The 19,102-nt window shown below is 37.6% G+C and overlaps 1 protein-coding gene across 2 annotated transcripts in view; it reads right to left on the bottom strand.

The window, feature by feature from the left end:
• XIRP2 (xin actin binding repeat containing 2) overlaps window positions 1-19,102 on the bottom strand; it is a 222,225-nt gene that overhangs the window by 91,742 nt on the left and 111,381 nt on the right. For both annotated transcript variants that reach the window (XM_016195682.2, XM_016195673.2), the window contains exon 2: window positions 7,378-7,531. In XM_016195682.2, coding sequence (XP_016051168.2) covers window positions 7,378-7,531 — 154 coding nt within the window. The remainder of the gene's footprint in view (window positions 1-7,377; window positions 7,532-19,102) is intronic.

Genomic DNA, 19,102 nt, shown 5'->3' on the forward strand with positions numbered 1-19,102 from the left:
ATTACTAATAAGTTAGTATTTGTATAATTCACCATGGACACTTGATATTTTAAAGGCCATGTGAAGGTATATTAACCAGAAATAAGAAATTATGTTTCAAAGTTAAATATTTATATAAGATATTTCTAATATTAAATTTCTATAACAAATTGTTGTGGATAAAATACACAATTTTAATACGAGTATTTGGTTCAAAATCTGAAAATACAATTAAAAACTTTATATACCTTGAAAACTGAGTTTTGAAAATTGATAATTAGCTAATAATACACAGCGTCTTTTATTTCTCTTTCCATATATGAGGATATCTAGAACTTAGGTTTGTACCTAGAATATTAGCTTTTTAATCATGGTGAAAAATAGCCCAAAACTCCACTCTGTCAATTTTGTAAACATTGCTCAAATATGTCAATGAACATTTTAATCAACACTGCAAGCACAAAAACCAAGTCGTCTTTTTTTTATTCAAACCGTCCTTCTTAACCTAGCAGCTAAGTCTAATTAACCTGAAATGTGTCACCCCCAGCTCAGAATCTAGAACGCACTCTGGCACCAGGTTATGGGGATATAAGACCATTTATTGGAATGAACCACTAAGCATCAAGCAGGTGGAAGCATCCCTATTCTCCCCAAATTCCTTACTTTCAATGCCCCTTCACGATTTTGCTGGATCTACCTGGAATACCCGACTTTTCTCCTAGCCCCCCTTCTCAGACACCCCTTCTTTCTGCTCTAGCTCATCTCCAGGCCATGCTTCAGAGTCAGTGGAAAAATTAAAATAAAAAGAGAAGAAAATCAGTGCTTCTATGAAGCATCTCTGGGACCAGAGGCAGAAGTTGTTGCTTCGCGCGTGTCTTCCTTCTGTAGCACTTTCATCTCCTAATACTGTGTGTTTATGAATCTGCCTCCTTTCCAAAACTAGGAGCTACTCTGGAGCAGGGTCTGTATCTTCATATACCCTGCTCCCCAGTATCCAGCACTGGGCAAGGCCCACGGTACGTGTTCAGTTGCTGAATTTACAGGTCTTGCGACTGCTTCCCCATTGTGTTTGTCTCTGACACCAAAACCAGTTCTTTAACTGGATTCTAGCTGCTTCTCAAAAGCTCCATAGAACAGCTTTATTACCTTTTCCCCTTCTCTTCCTGCCTTTGTTCTTCCTTTCCTGTTTTTCGTTTCTCTCTGTTCTTTTTCTCCCCACCCTCTTCCTCTCTGCCTCTCCTGTTCTTTCCCACTTCCCTTTCTTTCTAAATCACTGCCTCAAAGTACCGAGTTTTCTTAGTCATGCACTAATCCTTAGTGACTGCATTTTTAGTTCTTAAACCCAGCTAGGATTGCACCACCCAACACCTGTTAACCAACTCGTCCAGTGTGGACCTACCACATTTGTGAACCCCCTACGCTGCCTTTATTTTGGAACACTGACGGTCACATGAGCTGTGCCAACCTGGATAAACACATGGAATCATGAACTCAATTTAAGATGTGGGGTTCTTGTGTTTCAGCTTCGTACTGACATTCTAATTTCAAACCTATTAGGTAATGATTCCCATGTCCCTTCCCCTGGAATAACCAATTTCTGGTTTGGTTCCCTTGTATGGGCGCCAGGTCTTCAGTCAGCCCTGTGATTCTGCCTAAACGCCTTTCTTCCTCTCTGGGCCTATCCTCTGGAGATGAGAACAGAGCAATAAAAAGCTCAAATGTATAGGGCACATATTGAGAAACGAAGGGCGGTGGAGTCCTATGCTCTTGGCATTGGTGACAGTGGCAAGGTATAAGCATTTTATTGACGTCTATTTTTCCTCTGCTTCAAGTAACTGGAGAGAAACTAGCATTGTAGTTGCTTCAATCACCCAGGAAGGATTCTGCCTCAAATCTTCCTGGACATATTTGTTTTGAATACATTAAAAATGTGACTTCGTATGCTTTTAAAAATAAAGAGAAAATATTTTATTCAAGTCTTTGCTTAAATGTCATGTTCCTGTTGTTGGCTGACCATGACCATCCTAATTAAAATTGCAAACCTTCATCACGCCCCATCCCCTCTATCCTATAGTTTTCATGTCACTTATTACCATCTGAGATGTAATTTACTTTTTCACTGTTTTTATTGTTCACGATGGGTTCCTCCCTTTTAGAATTCAAGCTGCATGAGGGCAAGGGTTTTCTTTTCTCTCTTGTCTCTTTTATTCATTGATGTCCTCAAGCATCCGGAATGATACCTGGTGCATACGGGCACTCGGTAAATACTTGCTAAGTGAACGATAGGACAAATGAAAACAGCATGACAAAAATATTCTCTAGGAATACACATTTCTGATTCTACAGTCAGAATGGCTAAAATAATATTTAGTTCTTTCCAACTGCAAGGAGGTCAAATAAATGAATGATTTTCAAGAGAGATATTTATATTTGTTTTTCTCTTTCTTTGATGGCATCATGTTTTAAAATTAAGTATGACCACGCACAAGTTCAAAATGAGTTTGTGGGATTTTGAATATTAATCAGTGGGCATTTTCCAGCATTCCAAGGGGCTGAATTTTAGTAACCATGTGAAAGATGTCATGAATAGACCTTTTATTATAATTTCCTCAGAATAGAAAACTTCCAGCTGCCCCTTCCAGTAGAGCCCATGATTTAACTCAGGAATTTGTTTTGACTCACTGACTATAAAAGTGACTAAAGGAACATGTGGGAGCCATTGAAACAGCGCAGGTAAAACGCACTTAAAGAAAGACAAAAAACACACACAACCAAATTGAGTAAACAGATCAAGCAGATCAAACAATTTTGATATAACAAAAGAATTCTTCACTTTATAAAGGTGGTCACCTTAGGATTAGTTAAAATAAAAAATATTTAAAATATTTTTATTAATGAAATGTCTCTTACGCAAATTAAAATAACATGGCTGCTTCGTGGTCTAAGGAGATGGTCTAAGGCATGAAAGAAGGTACAGGTGGGTAAGGAAGCTGGTCTGGAAGCAGAAGCCAGTTTTGGAGTCTTGGCTCCATCGTGGTGTGTTGTGCTGTGAGATTAGGTCAGAAAACCCGTCCTCTGAGTCTCATTAGAGAGCATGAGTCAGGCAGAGCAGAACCAATGGGGCCGGTGGCCTTCGCTGGAGCCGCTCTGTGACTAATGCCTGATTTATGTTTCCAAATGAAGCCCCCCCCCTTTTTTTTTTATTAAAGGAATGGTTCTTTTAATTTTAAAGTATCCTGTTACTGCATTTCATTTAACTTTGTTGACCTTAAGTATTTAGAGAACGGTTTGCTTCCTGACCTGAGACAATTAAACTCTAGAAAAGATATTATGGCAAATTCATAGCCTCCCAGCAGATATTTGTATTCCAGTGACAAAACATTGTTTTTCAGCACTTTGAAAAAGGAGCACAGGTAAAACTATTTTTTCTTAATTTTATCACTAAGAAATACTATAGAAAGAGACCATCATTAGCTCTTGAAGGCAATATTTTTAATATGTGGATTATTGCTACTTATTTATTTATTTATTTTGCTGACATGAATTCTCTGTACTGTTACCCATATACATTTTAATAAAGGCAAAGAAAGGATAATGTGTAATGAACAACTAGCATCTGGATCCCTTCCTACGAGAAGGGTGAATGACAAGCTCCTTGGAGAAATGACATTTGCTAAAACTGTGCTGTCCAAAACGGTGACTACTTACATTTAAATGAATTAAAATTCAATGAAAGTATCAATTAAGTTGGTGAGTTACACTAGCAACTTTTCAAGGGGTTAATAGCCACTAGTATTACCGCCTTGAACAGCACACGTATGGAACACTTCTATATCACAAAAAAGCATTACTCTAAAAATTCTGATTTTAAGTGAAAAATAAAATATGTAACTAGCAATCACTCACACCCAGCTACATATAGTGCACATACACCCATTACTTTAGAAACATTAATAACTGAAAGGATCCCACCACTTAAACAGAAGTAGAAAATGAAAAAGAACAGAAGCCTCAGGTTGTTTTGTAAAACCTGCCAGATAAGATGAATAGCCATTATAAGAAAAAAAATGAATTTAGCTTTAATGGAGCAGAGTGAAAAGAGAAATACAGCAAGTAATTTCCAAGGTTTATTACAAACGTCTTAAAAGAGCAACTTTGAATGTATATTTTACCTGTTAATATTTTACACCTTGATAACTTAGAAGATTAATATTAAAATTATGGTACAGAGAATAAAAGTGAAAAGTAGGTAATTGTCACATTAAAAAATCCCAAGTAATTTAAACTTGAAGAACATTGTGCAATCACTTGTGCTATTTGAAGCATCCTTTGATCCAGAAATTGTCAGCAGAAAAAAATAGATTTTTACTCTACATACAGGTAGAACAAACTATGCAAATCAGTAGCTAAGATTAAATATTCTATTTTCAATTTACTGGTTTTAAAATATCTTAAGGAAATTCTATAGATCAGATTTTTATATAACTACAATACAGTTAGTCAAAACCAGTTATATAGGTTTATTTATTTTTCTCTCATATCTATCACATCACCCAAATTTGTCTAATTATGGATTTGTCATGCTTGGCATTAATTTCCAGTGAGCTAAGTCTTCCTGGAATCACTAAAACAACTAACCATTAGAGTACATCCCAAAGAAAAGGTGAATGGAATGCACTGGCATGTACAGGAAGCACCATGATTTACTTGGCACAAATACATCCGTGAAGAAAGTTGAATAGATCAAATCAGGGTGGGTGGTGAGAGCAATTAAACACAACTTAGGAGTGGTTCAGCATCCACAGGAAGGAGTCTGGGGGCAATGCTAGTGCCTTTTGGTGCTGCTACCTGGGACCTGTAGTTGAGGATAAGGGGCGGGAGCTAAGCCTACAACCATCTCTATTCCTGAGCTCTGAGATGGAATTATCAATTTACATTGATTTGACTAAATTCTAAAAATGCAGAATATTAGGTAGCTATATTTTAATAATCTATTGTAAGTTTATTTTTAAAAATTCTGCTGTTTATGAAAGAATAAATAGTGCCTTCAAGTTTGAAACTGTTGAGGCCACTTAAAATGTTTAATATGTGAAGCTCTCAATTCTGGAAGCATAGATTCAGGCAGAAACCCAAAGTGTCCTGATTGCAGAGTGAAAGCAAGGGTGTTTTTTTTTTGAGAAGAAGGAGAGGAATAATTACATGAAAATTATTTTTAAAAATACTACTGGTGTTGACAAGTGAGCTACTCTTAGCTATACATGATCAGTTAATGATTCTAGCTTCAGACTGGAGGTCCATAATCATCAGTCCTTGTGATCAGGATGTCTGCTTTCCTGCTGTCTTTATGAACACTTGTTTATAAAACAATTGTGCTTTGGCCAGGTCCAAAGGTTCAGGGAACAAGAACTGTAGATCCTCTGGAATATCAGCTCTGCTTCCATTTAGAAATGGCTCCATTTATGTCATTTATCACACTGCTATATTCATCCTTAGAGCAATTTTCCCATCCAGTGTTTTTGTTTGTTTTTAATGGTTTTATTAATTTCAGAGAGAGGAAGGGAAAGGGAGAGAGAGATGAAAACATCAGTGAAAGGCTACCTTCTGCACGCCCCCTACTGGGGATCAAGTCCAAAACCTGGGAATGTGCCCTGACTGAGAATTGAACCTCCATCTCCTGGATCATAGGTCAATGCTCAACCACTGAGCCACACACATCGGGGGCCATCCAGTGTTTTTAAGTTTAGCTCTTGATATTTTCAAAATACATGGAAATTTTGAGGTCACTCTTACATTTAAGTCAGATCCTGATACTAAGTAATGAATACTTTCCAGAGAACCTTTTCTAAGCTTGTAACATAAAGAGCCTTTTGAAAATCTTTGCATGGAAAGCAAAGAAAACACAGGAGGGAAGTAAGGTGAGATGAGTAGAGTTGTTCATCTCATGTAATTTTGATCAGTTTGCCAACCTCATATTTGCTTTCCTACTCTAAGATCTCCATGGGCCAGCATCATCAGAACATAAATCATCCCCTACAACTTCCCTTTTTAGGCCTCTGCTAATCTAATTCTTTTGCAAGTGCACATAAAGTTTAATCACAGGCCAGAAATATGTGGAGTAAATTCCTCAAGACTAATACTAATCACATTAGGATATCAATTGGGCATACAAAAAAGAATTGAAAATGAAAGATAGAGATTGAGATCGCAATTTACATGTAGTTAGTAATCCATGCCCAGTTCATCATTAGCTAACTCTCCTTTATTCTTCCCACACCCACCACCCACTCCAAATTACCTACACGAGCTGGAATCAGAATGGGCCAACTCATATGGAAATTATGCTGAGGTTCAGTCTGAGCACTGTATAGTTCTTCACACTTTAATGTGCACCTGAGTCAACTGAGGATCTTGTTAAAATGCAGGTTCTGATTCATTAGGACGGGTGTGGGGCCCAAGGTTCTGCATTTGTAATGCGTCTCCAGGTGATACTCATGCTCTGATTCACAGATGACACTTTAAATAGCAAAGTTTTAAAGCAGAGTATCATTTGCTTTCCCAAAGTGTGAACTGTCTGTCACATTCCATAGACTATGCCACATTGCTCCTGCTGACTGGCAACTTGACAGCTGGGTATGTATAAATATATATACAGGAAATGAGGTTCTAAAAGTTGTACTAATTATGATCTTTAGCAAACATCACAAACACTAAAATATGCATTACCTGTCTAAAATGGAAAAATCCAGAATGTGACTAATCAGAAGTAATAAATGATATCTGCATTTTCCAATAAATTATTTATATTTTGCACTTTTGTCATAGTTGAAAGTTATATTAATGCTGTAATTTCTAACATATAAGCTATTAATTTTTTAATGACATCATAAAACATTAATCAAATTTATGAGGTTTTCCTTTCAATTATGACACTATCATTATTTTTTATTCTGAATTCATTAAGCACATTTAGTTTAATTGTCTGAAAAAGAGATACTGAAGGTATTTTAATTTTTTTAAATTTTGCCTGACAGTTACTTATATTTTATTCTTTTTTACCCCACAAAGAGGAAAAAAAAATATGTTTTTTTTTCTCTTCACAAAAGAAAAGGTCAAATGACAATCAAATGCATTATTTCAAAAGTCTAATATTGAAAATGCTTGTTGAACTGGTTTATAATCAATTAAAATAGATTTTATTTAATTTTTTAAATTTAAGTCAAATATAATGAAGATAAAAGTTTTTAAATATACCTGTTTTTCCTGAATTGTGCTCCTTGAGCTATCTTCTGTCATCTTTGTTCTTACTAATTTTTAAGTAAAACCTTCACATATTTTATTTAACCATCTATGTTATACAATGTATGATCCCAAGAAATAAAATGAAAATATTATTCTAACCTTCATAGATGTGGCCGTGACCACTTTCAGGTGATATCTTGTCAAAAGATGTTTCCTCGCCTTTCTTGTCTGAATCTTTCACAAAATCATCGGACTGGCTCCCAGGGTGACTCTTAAATGTTGGTGAACACAAACTTCTCTCTATTTCCACTTCCTGTTAGAAGACATGAAAGGGATGTGTGTTAAAAGCTATCAGTGGGAAACAGATGTGGTTTTCAGGGGGTTTAGAAGGCAGCAGTGAGAGAGGGAGGGGATTTCTATGAGTGATGTTTTCCAATATGCTTCAGGAAAAATTTTGATAACTTAGCAAAGAACTGCAAACAGATGTCGATGCTTAGTTTACTTTTCTGCCACTAGCCCTACTTCTGCATTAGTTTTACTTTCATGTGGCTCATTTTTTCTCTAGTAAAAGGGAGAAATAAGGGTCATAATACAAACTAATATGTTAATACATGCAACTTCCTGAGGCCTAAGAAATATCCATCAGAGATTCCAAAAAAGTAGCAATATATCAAAATTATATGCTTAAGACAGAAGGAAATGAGATTTTTAATGTTATGCTCACCTCATAATGATAATCTTAGTAATTATAGTGCTCCCAAATTATAAACTATTCAGCCACCATATAGTAAGTACATTTTGGCAATTCATAAAGATTGTGAAATTACTTCTTTGAGAACCTAATTCAAAATTGGAGAAATAAAGGTTCCCAAAGGAAAAAAAAAGTATAAAGGATATTTTAAAACAGGGAGTCTAGCATTTCTTATTTTAAAGAATGAGTAATATATTCCAATAAAACAAACCAAGTCAATCATACTAATTACTTTGAATAAAAAATGATAAAAATTAAGTAAATAAGCCAACTGAGAAGCAACAGTGATTTAAAAAAAATAAAGTAAAATGTTTAAATGTTTTCAATAGCTACTCAAAAGTTTTGGAGTTTTGTACATGAGGTTGTGTTTTCTAAACAACAGCCATTCAAACAATGACCTGACGAATGACTTCACTTTTGCTATATTTTAAATCCACTGACCTGAGTGAGTCAAGTTGGAGAGACAGCTACAAATTCTAAAACATTTCTTAGAATAGGTACATTTTACATATCTATAATATGGCTGCAAAAAGCAAGGCTCTTGGAAAAAATATCTTGGCATGTTTTCTAATTTTCATACCATTTGCATATATATATATACACACACACCCCAAAATGCACATACACTTTAACAGCTGAGAGCTCAATTTTGAAATAGAAATGTATATATATATACATATATGTGAAATTATATAATTAAAAAATATTGGTATGTGTTTAATCATCTCATTTTTAAATACTCCCTAACTATATAATGTGTACTATATTCATTACTGAAAACATTTATAGGAGAAAAATATTTATTAAAGAAAAACACAGGAAAATGTTTCTACTTTTTACAGTGCATTACCTTTAACATTTGTGTTTCCAACTATTATCAAATACCCAAAGGTTAGTAAGAGCAGCGATGTTTTTGCTGTTGAGGCGCAGTGTGAGACGTGCCATGGCATGTGGGTGCGAGCTTCCTAGCTGGTGAATGAGCGCGGCATCCTCACATCAGTTCCCTCTGACGTCCTCTCCCACTGTCATGCAAAGTGACTGCTATGAAGCTAATGCTACATTTGTCTGTTTTGTCTCAGCAGTTTAATCCAACTCCTAGCATTTGCAAAAATAAAATAAGATAAATAAAGAGAAGATGCTTAAAAAGTAGTGATTCCATTCAGAAAATTTTTGTTTTGACAAAGGTCAGAATGCTAAACATGGTCCATGGAATCTATTGATGATGTGAAAGGATCATCTGCCTGTTGCATATAGAAACCTGGAAATGTGATTTGGGGAAACTGTTTAAGCAAATATTTCAGCCAGTGATGACATGAACTTATACTATATTGGCATTCTCAATTTTGAATTCATGTGCTGCGGTGGTAAGGGGCCCCACAGACAGTCCACATATGAATGTAGTTGGTAGACCCTCTTTTCAAGTCTTGCTCATCAGACCCAAGTCATTCCGAGGCAATCCCTTACTGCCCTGGCAAGGTGTGAGGAGGAACCTGTGTAGAGACCTAAAAGAATTTCTTCGATGAGGTCGAATTGAGCTGTGGCTAATCTAAGCAGAGAACTGCTTTAATCTCTTAACCTGTTTTACGTACTGTGCTTCTACAAGAGATTTCCTTTGAGTAAAAAATCTACTAGCTTAGACAAATGCACAAAACGCCAGTTTGGGGGGGTGGGGAATGTAGCACTTGATGAGAAACTTGAACTGAAACCTCCCTTTGCTACTTATTAGCTGTGTGGCCTTGCTCAAGTCACTTGACCCGTCTGGGCCTCAATTTTCTCAAATGTTATGTGAAGAGATTTAGTTATGGGACATCTAACATTCAATAACCAAACACTTATAGTGTAATTTTATTTGAAATAAAGAAATATTCATCTCTTGTGCCTTCCAGTCCAGTAAGGGAAACAAGGAGCAACAAAGCACATAAATCAACGTAAATGTGCAACTATGCACAGATTGGGAAGGAGAGATACATAGACTCTGGGTGTTTGAAATTAATCTGGTGAGGAAGGTCACGCAAAGCTCCCCTGGGGAAAGAATCTTCAGCTGATATTTGAAGGACAAAATAGGGTTTAGCTAAGTGAAGAACTTTCCAGGTGGAGAGAAAATGTGCACATGTCTTCGGCTGACAGGAAGCACAGTGGAGCAGGGAGCCTGAGAGACAGCACGGTGCTGGGTGACCTGCCAAGGTAGATGCAGGATAGGTCACAAAGGACCTCGAGGGCCATATTTACTATTCTGGTCTTAGCTGTATGGGGAATTACTAAAGAATTTTAACTGCGCGCACGTGTGTGTGTGTGCGCGCATGTGTGTGGGGGTGTACATGTGCACCCATGACAGAATCATTCTGCAGTGTGACAAACTCAGTCCACTTCTAGAGTAGCTTTTCTCAACCTTAGCACCATTGACATTTTGAACCAGATAATTCTTTGTTGTGGGCTATTCTGTGCACTGTAGGGTGTTTAGCAGCATTCCCTGTTTCTCCTCACTAGATGCCAGTAGCACTGCTCCCTAGTGGTGATGATGGAAAGTGTGTTCAGACTTTGCTAAATCTCCCGTGGGGAGCCAACTCACTCCCGGTCCAGAGCTACTGCTCCAGAGTAGGCTAGACTGAAGGAAAGTCAAAATATATGTGGGAACATCATTTAGGAGCCTATGGCTGTACTCTAGGCAAGTGATAACCATCTTGGACAAAAGGTGGTGATGAAAAAAGAAGTGAACTAAGTTGAATGCTATTTAGGATGTAAAACGGACAAGACAGGGTAATGGATTGAAGCTGAGGTTTGTGTAAGAGGGAGAATTTCATTTTCTTTCTGGTGTACACAACTAAATGTATTGTGTTACCATTAAATAATGTCAGAGCACCAAAAATAAAAATCTGGTTTGGGAGAGAAGATAGATTATCGGCTGGATACCAAGATATCCAAAGGCAGTTGGATATGTAGCCCTGTAGCTTAGAGGAGAGGTCATAAATCCGGGGTGGGGAACCTTTTTTCTGCTAAGGGTCATTTGGATATTTATAACATCATTCGAGGGACATATAAAACTATCAACTTAAAAATTAGCAATGAAAAAAGCTGCTAGGTTTATTAACTTTCGAGGCCCACCTGCAGTTGCCTTGGCAGGGCCAGACCAAATGATTCCACAGGCCTTATACAGCCCGCAGGTGGGATGTTCCCCACCCCTGTCCAAAATAAACTGTTTTCGAGTCACCTGTCTTTTAGTGGGAATTGAAACAATGGATGTCGATGAACTTGTGAGGAGGAATGAGACAGGGACTATGCCTTAAAAGCTGCTAACGTTCAATATTAGGGCAGAGGAGCAGAAGCAGACAAGCAAAAGGAAGATAATCAGAAGAGCATCTTTAGCAATACTGACCTCGTATCGAAAGCATAAATTAGGTAAGGGCTTACATATATCCTTTGAGTTTAGCAACATAAATATAAATTGTTGAGCAAACTGTTTTGGTGGAAATAAAAAGGTGGCAAGGCAGATTAAAGTGGGTAAAGGGCTGACTGGTAGTTGGCAAGTGCCCATAACTTCTTGAGCAGTTTAGCATTAAAGTAGAGGCAGAAATAGAGCAGTGACTTGAGGGACGTGTGCTTTGTTTGAAAGGGAGGGACTTGCATATGTTGAAGAGTCGTTTAGAAGGATTGATTGAGGCAGAGGTAGGCTGCACAGGAGAGAGAAGGAAATATCAGTGATGCAAAATCCCCGAGAGAGGAGAGAAGATGGACTTAAAAGCATAGATAGAAATGAAACCCAAAGCCTGGAAAACAGAAGGCATTTCTGCTGTCACAGAGGGAAAGGAGGGTGAAATTCATGTAGATATAGATGCTTTATATGCTGGGTAGCTTGAAGATAAGAACATTTCAGTCTGATATCATCCATTTTTTCTGTTAGGATGTGAAGTGTGATGAAAGTAGGAGGAGCGCTTGAAGAGAGTGAAAAACGTTGAATCTCACTGCTGTGCAGAAGGAGGTGGGCTGAGCAGGCAGGAGCGACCGTGGGGGATGCTGCCTTGGGGGGCGCTATCCACAGGGCTACTGATAGGCCTTGTCCAGTGAATTGGACTGGACATTCTCCACAGCTCCACATGAGGCGATGAGAACATGGATAGCTGGCCTGAGCCAGGAAAAGGTTTTGTAAGGACGGAAATAAAATAAAATGTGAGCTGCAGGGTAGGCTGAGGTAGGGGAGGGGACAAGAGTAAGAGAATTTAAGTTGCCATCAGGAGAATGAAGAGCGATTGAAATGCTACACCATGGAATGCACAATAGATGAAAAGGGAAGCAAGTACAGGAAGGGCAGGTTAGAAGATAGAAGGACCAACAGACTGGAATCCTGGTGAGACTAGAGAATCCTGTAACTGTGAATACTTGGCAGAGCAAATTAGGAAGAAAGCCAACCAAAGTGTCTGCCTTAGCGATTTGGGAAGCAGAGCAGTTATGGTTGCTAAGATCTAGTTGTGACCATGAAAATGGGAGCTAAAGTGGAGTAGAGGAGAAAGCGGTTAAGTTGGTGGAAAGCTAGGAGCTCAGAGGCTCTCATGTGTCGGATAATGGAAGGGCTTGGAAGGCTGAGTAAGATTGTAAGTTAATTGCCTACATCCCAGGAAAACAAAATAAACATAATTAAATTTAATAAATAGTGGCAAAGGGGGTCAAGGTGGATACACCTGACTGCCATGGGCCTCCAATGAGCAGAGTTTTAACAAGAGAGTGGGAGACAAGTGGTCAGAAAGACGATGGCCTCAACATTCAAGAGCAGAATCCAAGGATGGTGGTTTTCAGGAAAGACTCATGCTCTGTTAAGGCAAGAAGGTAAAGGAAACATTTGAAGAGGAGGTTGAGGGTGCACAGGAGGTTGCTGGTAATGGAGAGGTAGTTCCAGAAGCACTGGTGAAATCTCTGGCTTAAATAATACCTAAATAAATAAAATCTTTCAATAATGTCGACAATCTTTTCCAGCTTTAAGACACCTTAAAACCATGAGAACAAGGGGGAAACTTAAGATTAAAAGAAAAGAGGTAATTTTTCTTTGTTATTTATGTACATTTCTTTCTTTAACATAGTGTATAATTATAATCTTAGAAGATAAAATATATCTATACAGGGTGTCCCAAAAAAATGTATACACAACTTCGAATGATTATAAAGTCAGTATTTATTAACACACAGCTCATTTTCAAAATTAAGTGAGTTATCAGCTGTTAAAGTGTGTATACATTTTTGGGACACTATATATTTAAAAGTATGAGAATGAATTATGTCAACCTTTAATCATATTCTAGTATCCACTTCACAAGAGAACATGGAACCTACAATGGTCAGAAAAATCTTACTGGGCATTTAAAAGAAAGTGGTTTGCCTGGTTACTTTGTATATTTTCCTCTCAGCATGGATCCATGAGTGAGGAGGTTGTGAGGCTGGAGGCAGTGGAAGATGAGGCCAGACTAATAAAATAAAAATGTTTGGACTTGTCCATATTTAAAATGCTGAGCTAGTTCAGGTACATTCTCAGACTCAGTGGGTTCTTGTCTTTAGAGAATAAAAATACTGAATAAGCAGACATGGGAATTTTTATGCTAATGTAAAGAGAAGGCCAGGAAGGACAAATACCAAAATATGAGAGACAAGAGAACAAACTTCTTCATAATGAATTCTGCTGTATAGAGGAAAAAGGAGAACTCCGGTAAGGACTTGAACAGCTCTCTCATTCACTCATGCCTCTGAAGTTTTATAATCCCTTTGTCCAAATCCCTTTTGGGGAAGGCTTTACCTTCTCCCTCTGTGTATTAAAAGTATCTCTTTCCTCATAACTGACCTCAGTGAAAACTCCTTTATAAACCTCCTTCAGTCATTCTGTTGGACACTCATCTTTCATTCATTCAAAACAGTTTTGAACACTTCATATGTCTCAAGCACTGTTCTAGGCCCTGTGAATATGAAGAAGGAAGATTGAGTCTTTAAGAAGCTCTAGGTCTAGTGGTAGAGAGACATCAATTGAGCTTTATAACACAACGTATGTGTATAATTATAAGGAAATGTAGGTATCCTAGACACACGGAAGGAGGATTCCTGGAAGGTGAGGTCAGAGAAAGCCTCCTGAAGAAGGTTAGGCCAGAGATGAATAATGGGCTGGAGTTGAACTTATCCTACAGGTAACAGGAATCCTTAAAAATGAATTAAATGGGGATGACAATATTAGATTTGTACTTTAGATAGATACATCCATCAGCTATATAAAAATATATAATAATAAGATAAAATGGCAACATCTTATACAGTAAGTACAGTAAGAAGTTTATTTAAATTTCCAGCTGAGGGACAGAACAAGCCTACAATGGGATAATGAAAATGGGAGTAGAGAGAGGAGAGCACATTAAAAAACATTTAGGCATTAATTTAGTAATTTAAAGGATAAAGGTACTGGAGGAGCAGATGAAGTCTAGCATAACTCATAGATATTCTAATTTGAATGGATCAATGAAACTGGTAAAACAGGATGAATCTCTTTTCTAAACCAATCAATGCCCAAAAGAAGGGAAGACCAATTTCTTTCTCCCTTCTGGACCCACCAGAAAGAGCAAGGTGAACTAGAGGAGATCCTGGGGGCTCAGGCATATGCCATATCCTCAGCTTGGGGGCAATATTTCTTTTGATGGAAGCTAGAGGGAGACTCCCACAAACATACACTCTTTTGTTTTTCCCAATACACATTTCATGCATGAAGGTGAGACTGAACTTTTCCATGGAAATACTGATAAAGAATAACATGGTTGTCTTGCTTTAAAAATGATTCCCAGCTTTCATTTTTGAGGGGCCGGTAATGAATTGGTTTTTGACACTTTCAATAGGAGTTTTCTATGTGGATATATGAAGATATCCAGGAGGCAGCTAGATTTCTAGACTCAAAGGAGATGTCTATGCTGAAGTGAAAGATTTAGGACTCATTAGCAAGAAGCTGATAGTTTTACAATAGTGAGAGTCTATTAAATTACCCAGTTAGAGTATATGGAGTGAGTCACATAGTTGAGAAAAGAACCTCAGTGGCATTTAAGAGACAGGCAAAGGAGATTATCTGGTGAAGGCAGTAGAGGAGGAACAGTCAGAAGTAGGGTCACTCCCAGCCCACCTGGTGCCTTTGTGTGAGTTAGAAAAAGGAGCCTCCCCTTCATGCCACTGTACTCCATCTATCAAAAAGTTGTCACAAGATACTGATTTTGTTAGACCAGAAAATGTTACTGCCACCTGCTGGAAAATTGTCTTAATAAATATAATACTCTTATTTTTGATGTGCACTGCTTTCCCTTAGATTATGTGACCCTGAGCACCTTGCAACCTGCTCAGCTTCATGGGCTGCCTGAAGCAGCCAGGAAAGGGTGAAATCCATGAACACCAAGGATGCAGGGCATTTTGAATGCACAGGAAGTGTACATAAAAATAGCAATGAAAATTCTCCTGATTTGGGCAATTAGGAGGTAACCTAGGGAAAAATCATCCCTGTAGAAGAGAGTTGGTTTAGGAAGGACTGATAATAAGGAGAAAGAAACAATAATACACATCCCTATCCTAATCCTAAAGAAGTTGAATTGTAATAATAATAGCAATAATTATAAAGTACTGAACACACATGTATCAGGCACTGTTTTAAGCACTTTACATGTTTTACACTCAAGTAATCATCATTCAACTTGATGGGAAGGTGCTATTATCTCCATTTTAAAGATGATGAAACTGAGGGCTCATAAGAGATGGGCAAGGGCACAGCTAGAGAAGGTGAGGGTGATACCTAGATGTGTAGGGAGCTGGAAGAAGATCACTGCTTTTAGCTTCGATGGTCTTTCCCATTTCTGTAGGGAACTCATGCCGAGTTCTGTGAGGACGAGCTGAGGGTGACTTTCCCAGAAGACCCAGTTTGGATTCAGAGGCCAGAGCTCCATGTCAAGCACTTCTGTTTAACAATGAAGTTACCTTGGCTAACTCTTCACATCCTTGACCCACAGTTTTCTCATCAGAAAAATGAAGACAACTACTGTCTACCTTAATATTTTTACAGAACTTTTAAAATGACTGCCACAAAGTGCCAACAGTATCCCTCATTCACATGCTCCTGTACAATGTCACCTTCCATGCCCCTGTCAAGGAGTAAGGTCTATTTCTCCACCTCTCTGAGTCAGGTTAGGCCTTGTGGCAGCTTTTCCAGTGAAAATGACAGGTGTGCTTACAAATGAGACCACCATTGGATAAAGGGCCCTGGAGAAAGAGATGAGAGAGAGAGAGAAAGAGGGAGAAGAGATATGAAGGGAAGGAAAGAGGGAGAGACAGAAAGGGAGAGAGAGAGAGAGAAAAGAGAGAACGCACAGAAGAAGGTGATCAGATAGTCACATGAAAAGCCTTGCAGCAGAGTCTTCAGAAAACCTTAGCCCACTGCCACATTAGACTGAAACTGCATGAAAGACTCTGAGTCAGGACTGCCCAGTTGAGTAAAGGCAACCCACAGAACTATGAGAGATAAAAGTAAATTGTATTAGGTCACCAAATTTGGGGAGTGGTTTGCTATGCAGTAATAAATAAACCAGAAAACATTTTCTTCACATACTATGCATCATGTGGTTCAACTTCTGCGGACTTCATTTTTCTACTTAGAAATAAGAAAACTGAAGAAAAGAAATAGTCTTTTAAAAAAATCATAAAGACCAGTATTTCTTACTATGACTTTGTGTAAGTGTTCTGCTCTGCATGCATTCTTTTAATTTAATACTTTTAACAGTACTATAAGGTAGCTAACTCTATTTTACAATGAAGAAACTAAGATTAGGAGCCTAAGTAACTGACCCAAGACCGTATAGTAGAAAGTGCTAGAACTAGCCTCAAATGCTGATCTGTCTGATTCTAAGTTGAGATATATATATATATATATATATATATATATATATATATATATATATATATATATATCTTTATTGATTTCAAAGAGAGGAAAGGAGAGGGAGAGAGAGAGATAGAAACATCAATGATGAGAGAGTCACTGATCGGCTGCCTCCTGCATGCCCCCGACTGGGGATTAAGCCCACAACCCAGGCATGTGCCCTGACTGGGAATTGAACCATGATCTCCTGGATCCTAGGTCGATGCTCAACTGCTGAGCCAGGCCCAGCCAGGCTAAGTTGATATTTTTAAATTGCTATATCAGCTACCTTCCTAGTTTATTTATCAATCCCAGGAACTGAAATAATATGGCTTTGAATGAGATGACAGGTAAAATGTCAAGTCCTTAACAGCTATAAACATGTCTCATCCCTCCCTATGTCTCTCATTGCATTATACACTGCAGGAATTTCATAAATGGAGCTGAATTTTCAAAATCTCATGACATTTTATATTCACTTAGCATCCAGGGACAGAAGCAAAATAAAAAATAAAAAATAGGCAAATATAATAATTAGATGGGGAAAGTCATAGTGATTGTCACAACATTATCACACTCTACTGGATGCACCACTCAAGAGGGTCAAAAGAAACCATGAGGCTAGCTCTCCCATTTAAGCACACTTGATAAAGAATTTTGATGTTTGGTCAGTAACTTGGCATTTAGAACCTTTTAACATGGTTCCACTGAGTCCCACCAGCCTATGCTAGGCTATCCTTATAGTTTCAACAGGATAGGACTTGGAGTTTTCTGGATCATCTCTGCACTTTCTGCTTCTGAACCTGTATGCACACACTTGCCATAGTTTTTTATAGAAACTCCAGTTGTGCTTTAACAGGAAGTTTAAGTGCCACTTGCTTTAGGAAGTTTTCTCCTAATGCCACAGCACTAAACAATCCTTCCAACATCAGAATTACTTCTGTATTTGTCTTCTCCTTAATGCATTTTCACTCTGCTTTGTGCTCTAGTTATTTTCGACACATTGTCTCTCCCCCATTGCACTGTCATCTCATTAAGGACATGCTTTATTCATCTTTATAGCCCACATAGAATCTAACAGTTTTCCTTGAACATTGCAGATACTTACTAAACGTTTGTTGAATAGACTGTAATAATTTTTAAATTTTATATTCACATAAAGCAGTCAGAAGAAAATAGAATCCTAGAAATGGCCAAAGATGGTAAAGACATGTCTCAAAGAGTGAAAGGGGAAGACATAAAGACGACAGGTTAGCTTCCTACAATACTACTTAAATGTTCCTTTGGATAGAACTCAACACCTTAATTTTTCTAGTAGCCTAAAGCAAAAATATTTTATCATAATTTTAATAACATCAAACTTAAAAAATCCATGATACATAAGAGAAAAATTAGAGTATTAAATTAATTGTCTATCAGCAAGAAAATATGCATTTTTCTCTAAAGTATGATAAAACAATTTCCCTTTTTTAAAAATGGGTCATCACTTCTCGTGGTATCTCTAATACTCCTTCCAGAATGGATTCATGTATTAAATAATAAAATAGAAGCTACAATTTTCCAGGAAAGAAAATGAATCAATAATTTTTATGGTTTTCAAATTACTTTTATCAATCTTTATTGACTGTGCAGCCATAAAATCAATGCCATCTATGTAACTTCTTCGGGCACTCTTTTCCCAAGTAGTTCTGCAGTCTCCTGCTCTACTCTCCTAAACTTAGACAACACATCCAGCAACATCAATTAATTCATTTCACTTATCCACTGTCACTGGCTGAATTGGTGCCTCCCCCCACCCAATCTGTATGTTAAAGCCCTAATGCCCAGTAAACTCAGAATGTGACTGTATTTGGAGATAGGGCCTTTGAATTAGTGATTAAGTTAAAGTGAGGCCATTAGGGTGGGCTCTAATCCAATCTGACGGGTGTCCTTATAAGAAGAAGAATGTGGACAAGCAAAGAGATGCCAGGGGTGTGCACTCTCTTCTCTAGAACTGAGAGAAAACAAATTTCTGTGGGTTAAGCCACTCAGGCTGTGTATTTTTTTATGGCAGCCTTAGAAAACCAATGCACTACACTTGGACCTAGGGGAGTAAGGATGTAAATAGACATTAAACATATCTTTTAAAGTGAGTAAGCCCCTCAGTAGCTTTAAAAACAAGATATTTATTTAACTGATTGTTTCTCTTCAACCAGGCAGAAAACTCCTTCTAAACTATGACTGAT

Source organism: Miniopterus natalensis, chromosome 8 (assembly GCF_054644295.1).
Source record: "Miniopterus natalensis isolate mMinNat1 chromosome 8, mMinNat1.hap1, whole genome shotgun sequence".
Lineage (NCBI taxonomy): Eukaryota > Metazoa > Chordata > Mammalia > Chiroptera > Miniopteridae > Miniopterus > Miniopterus natalensis.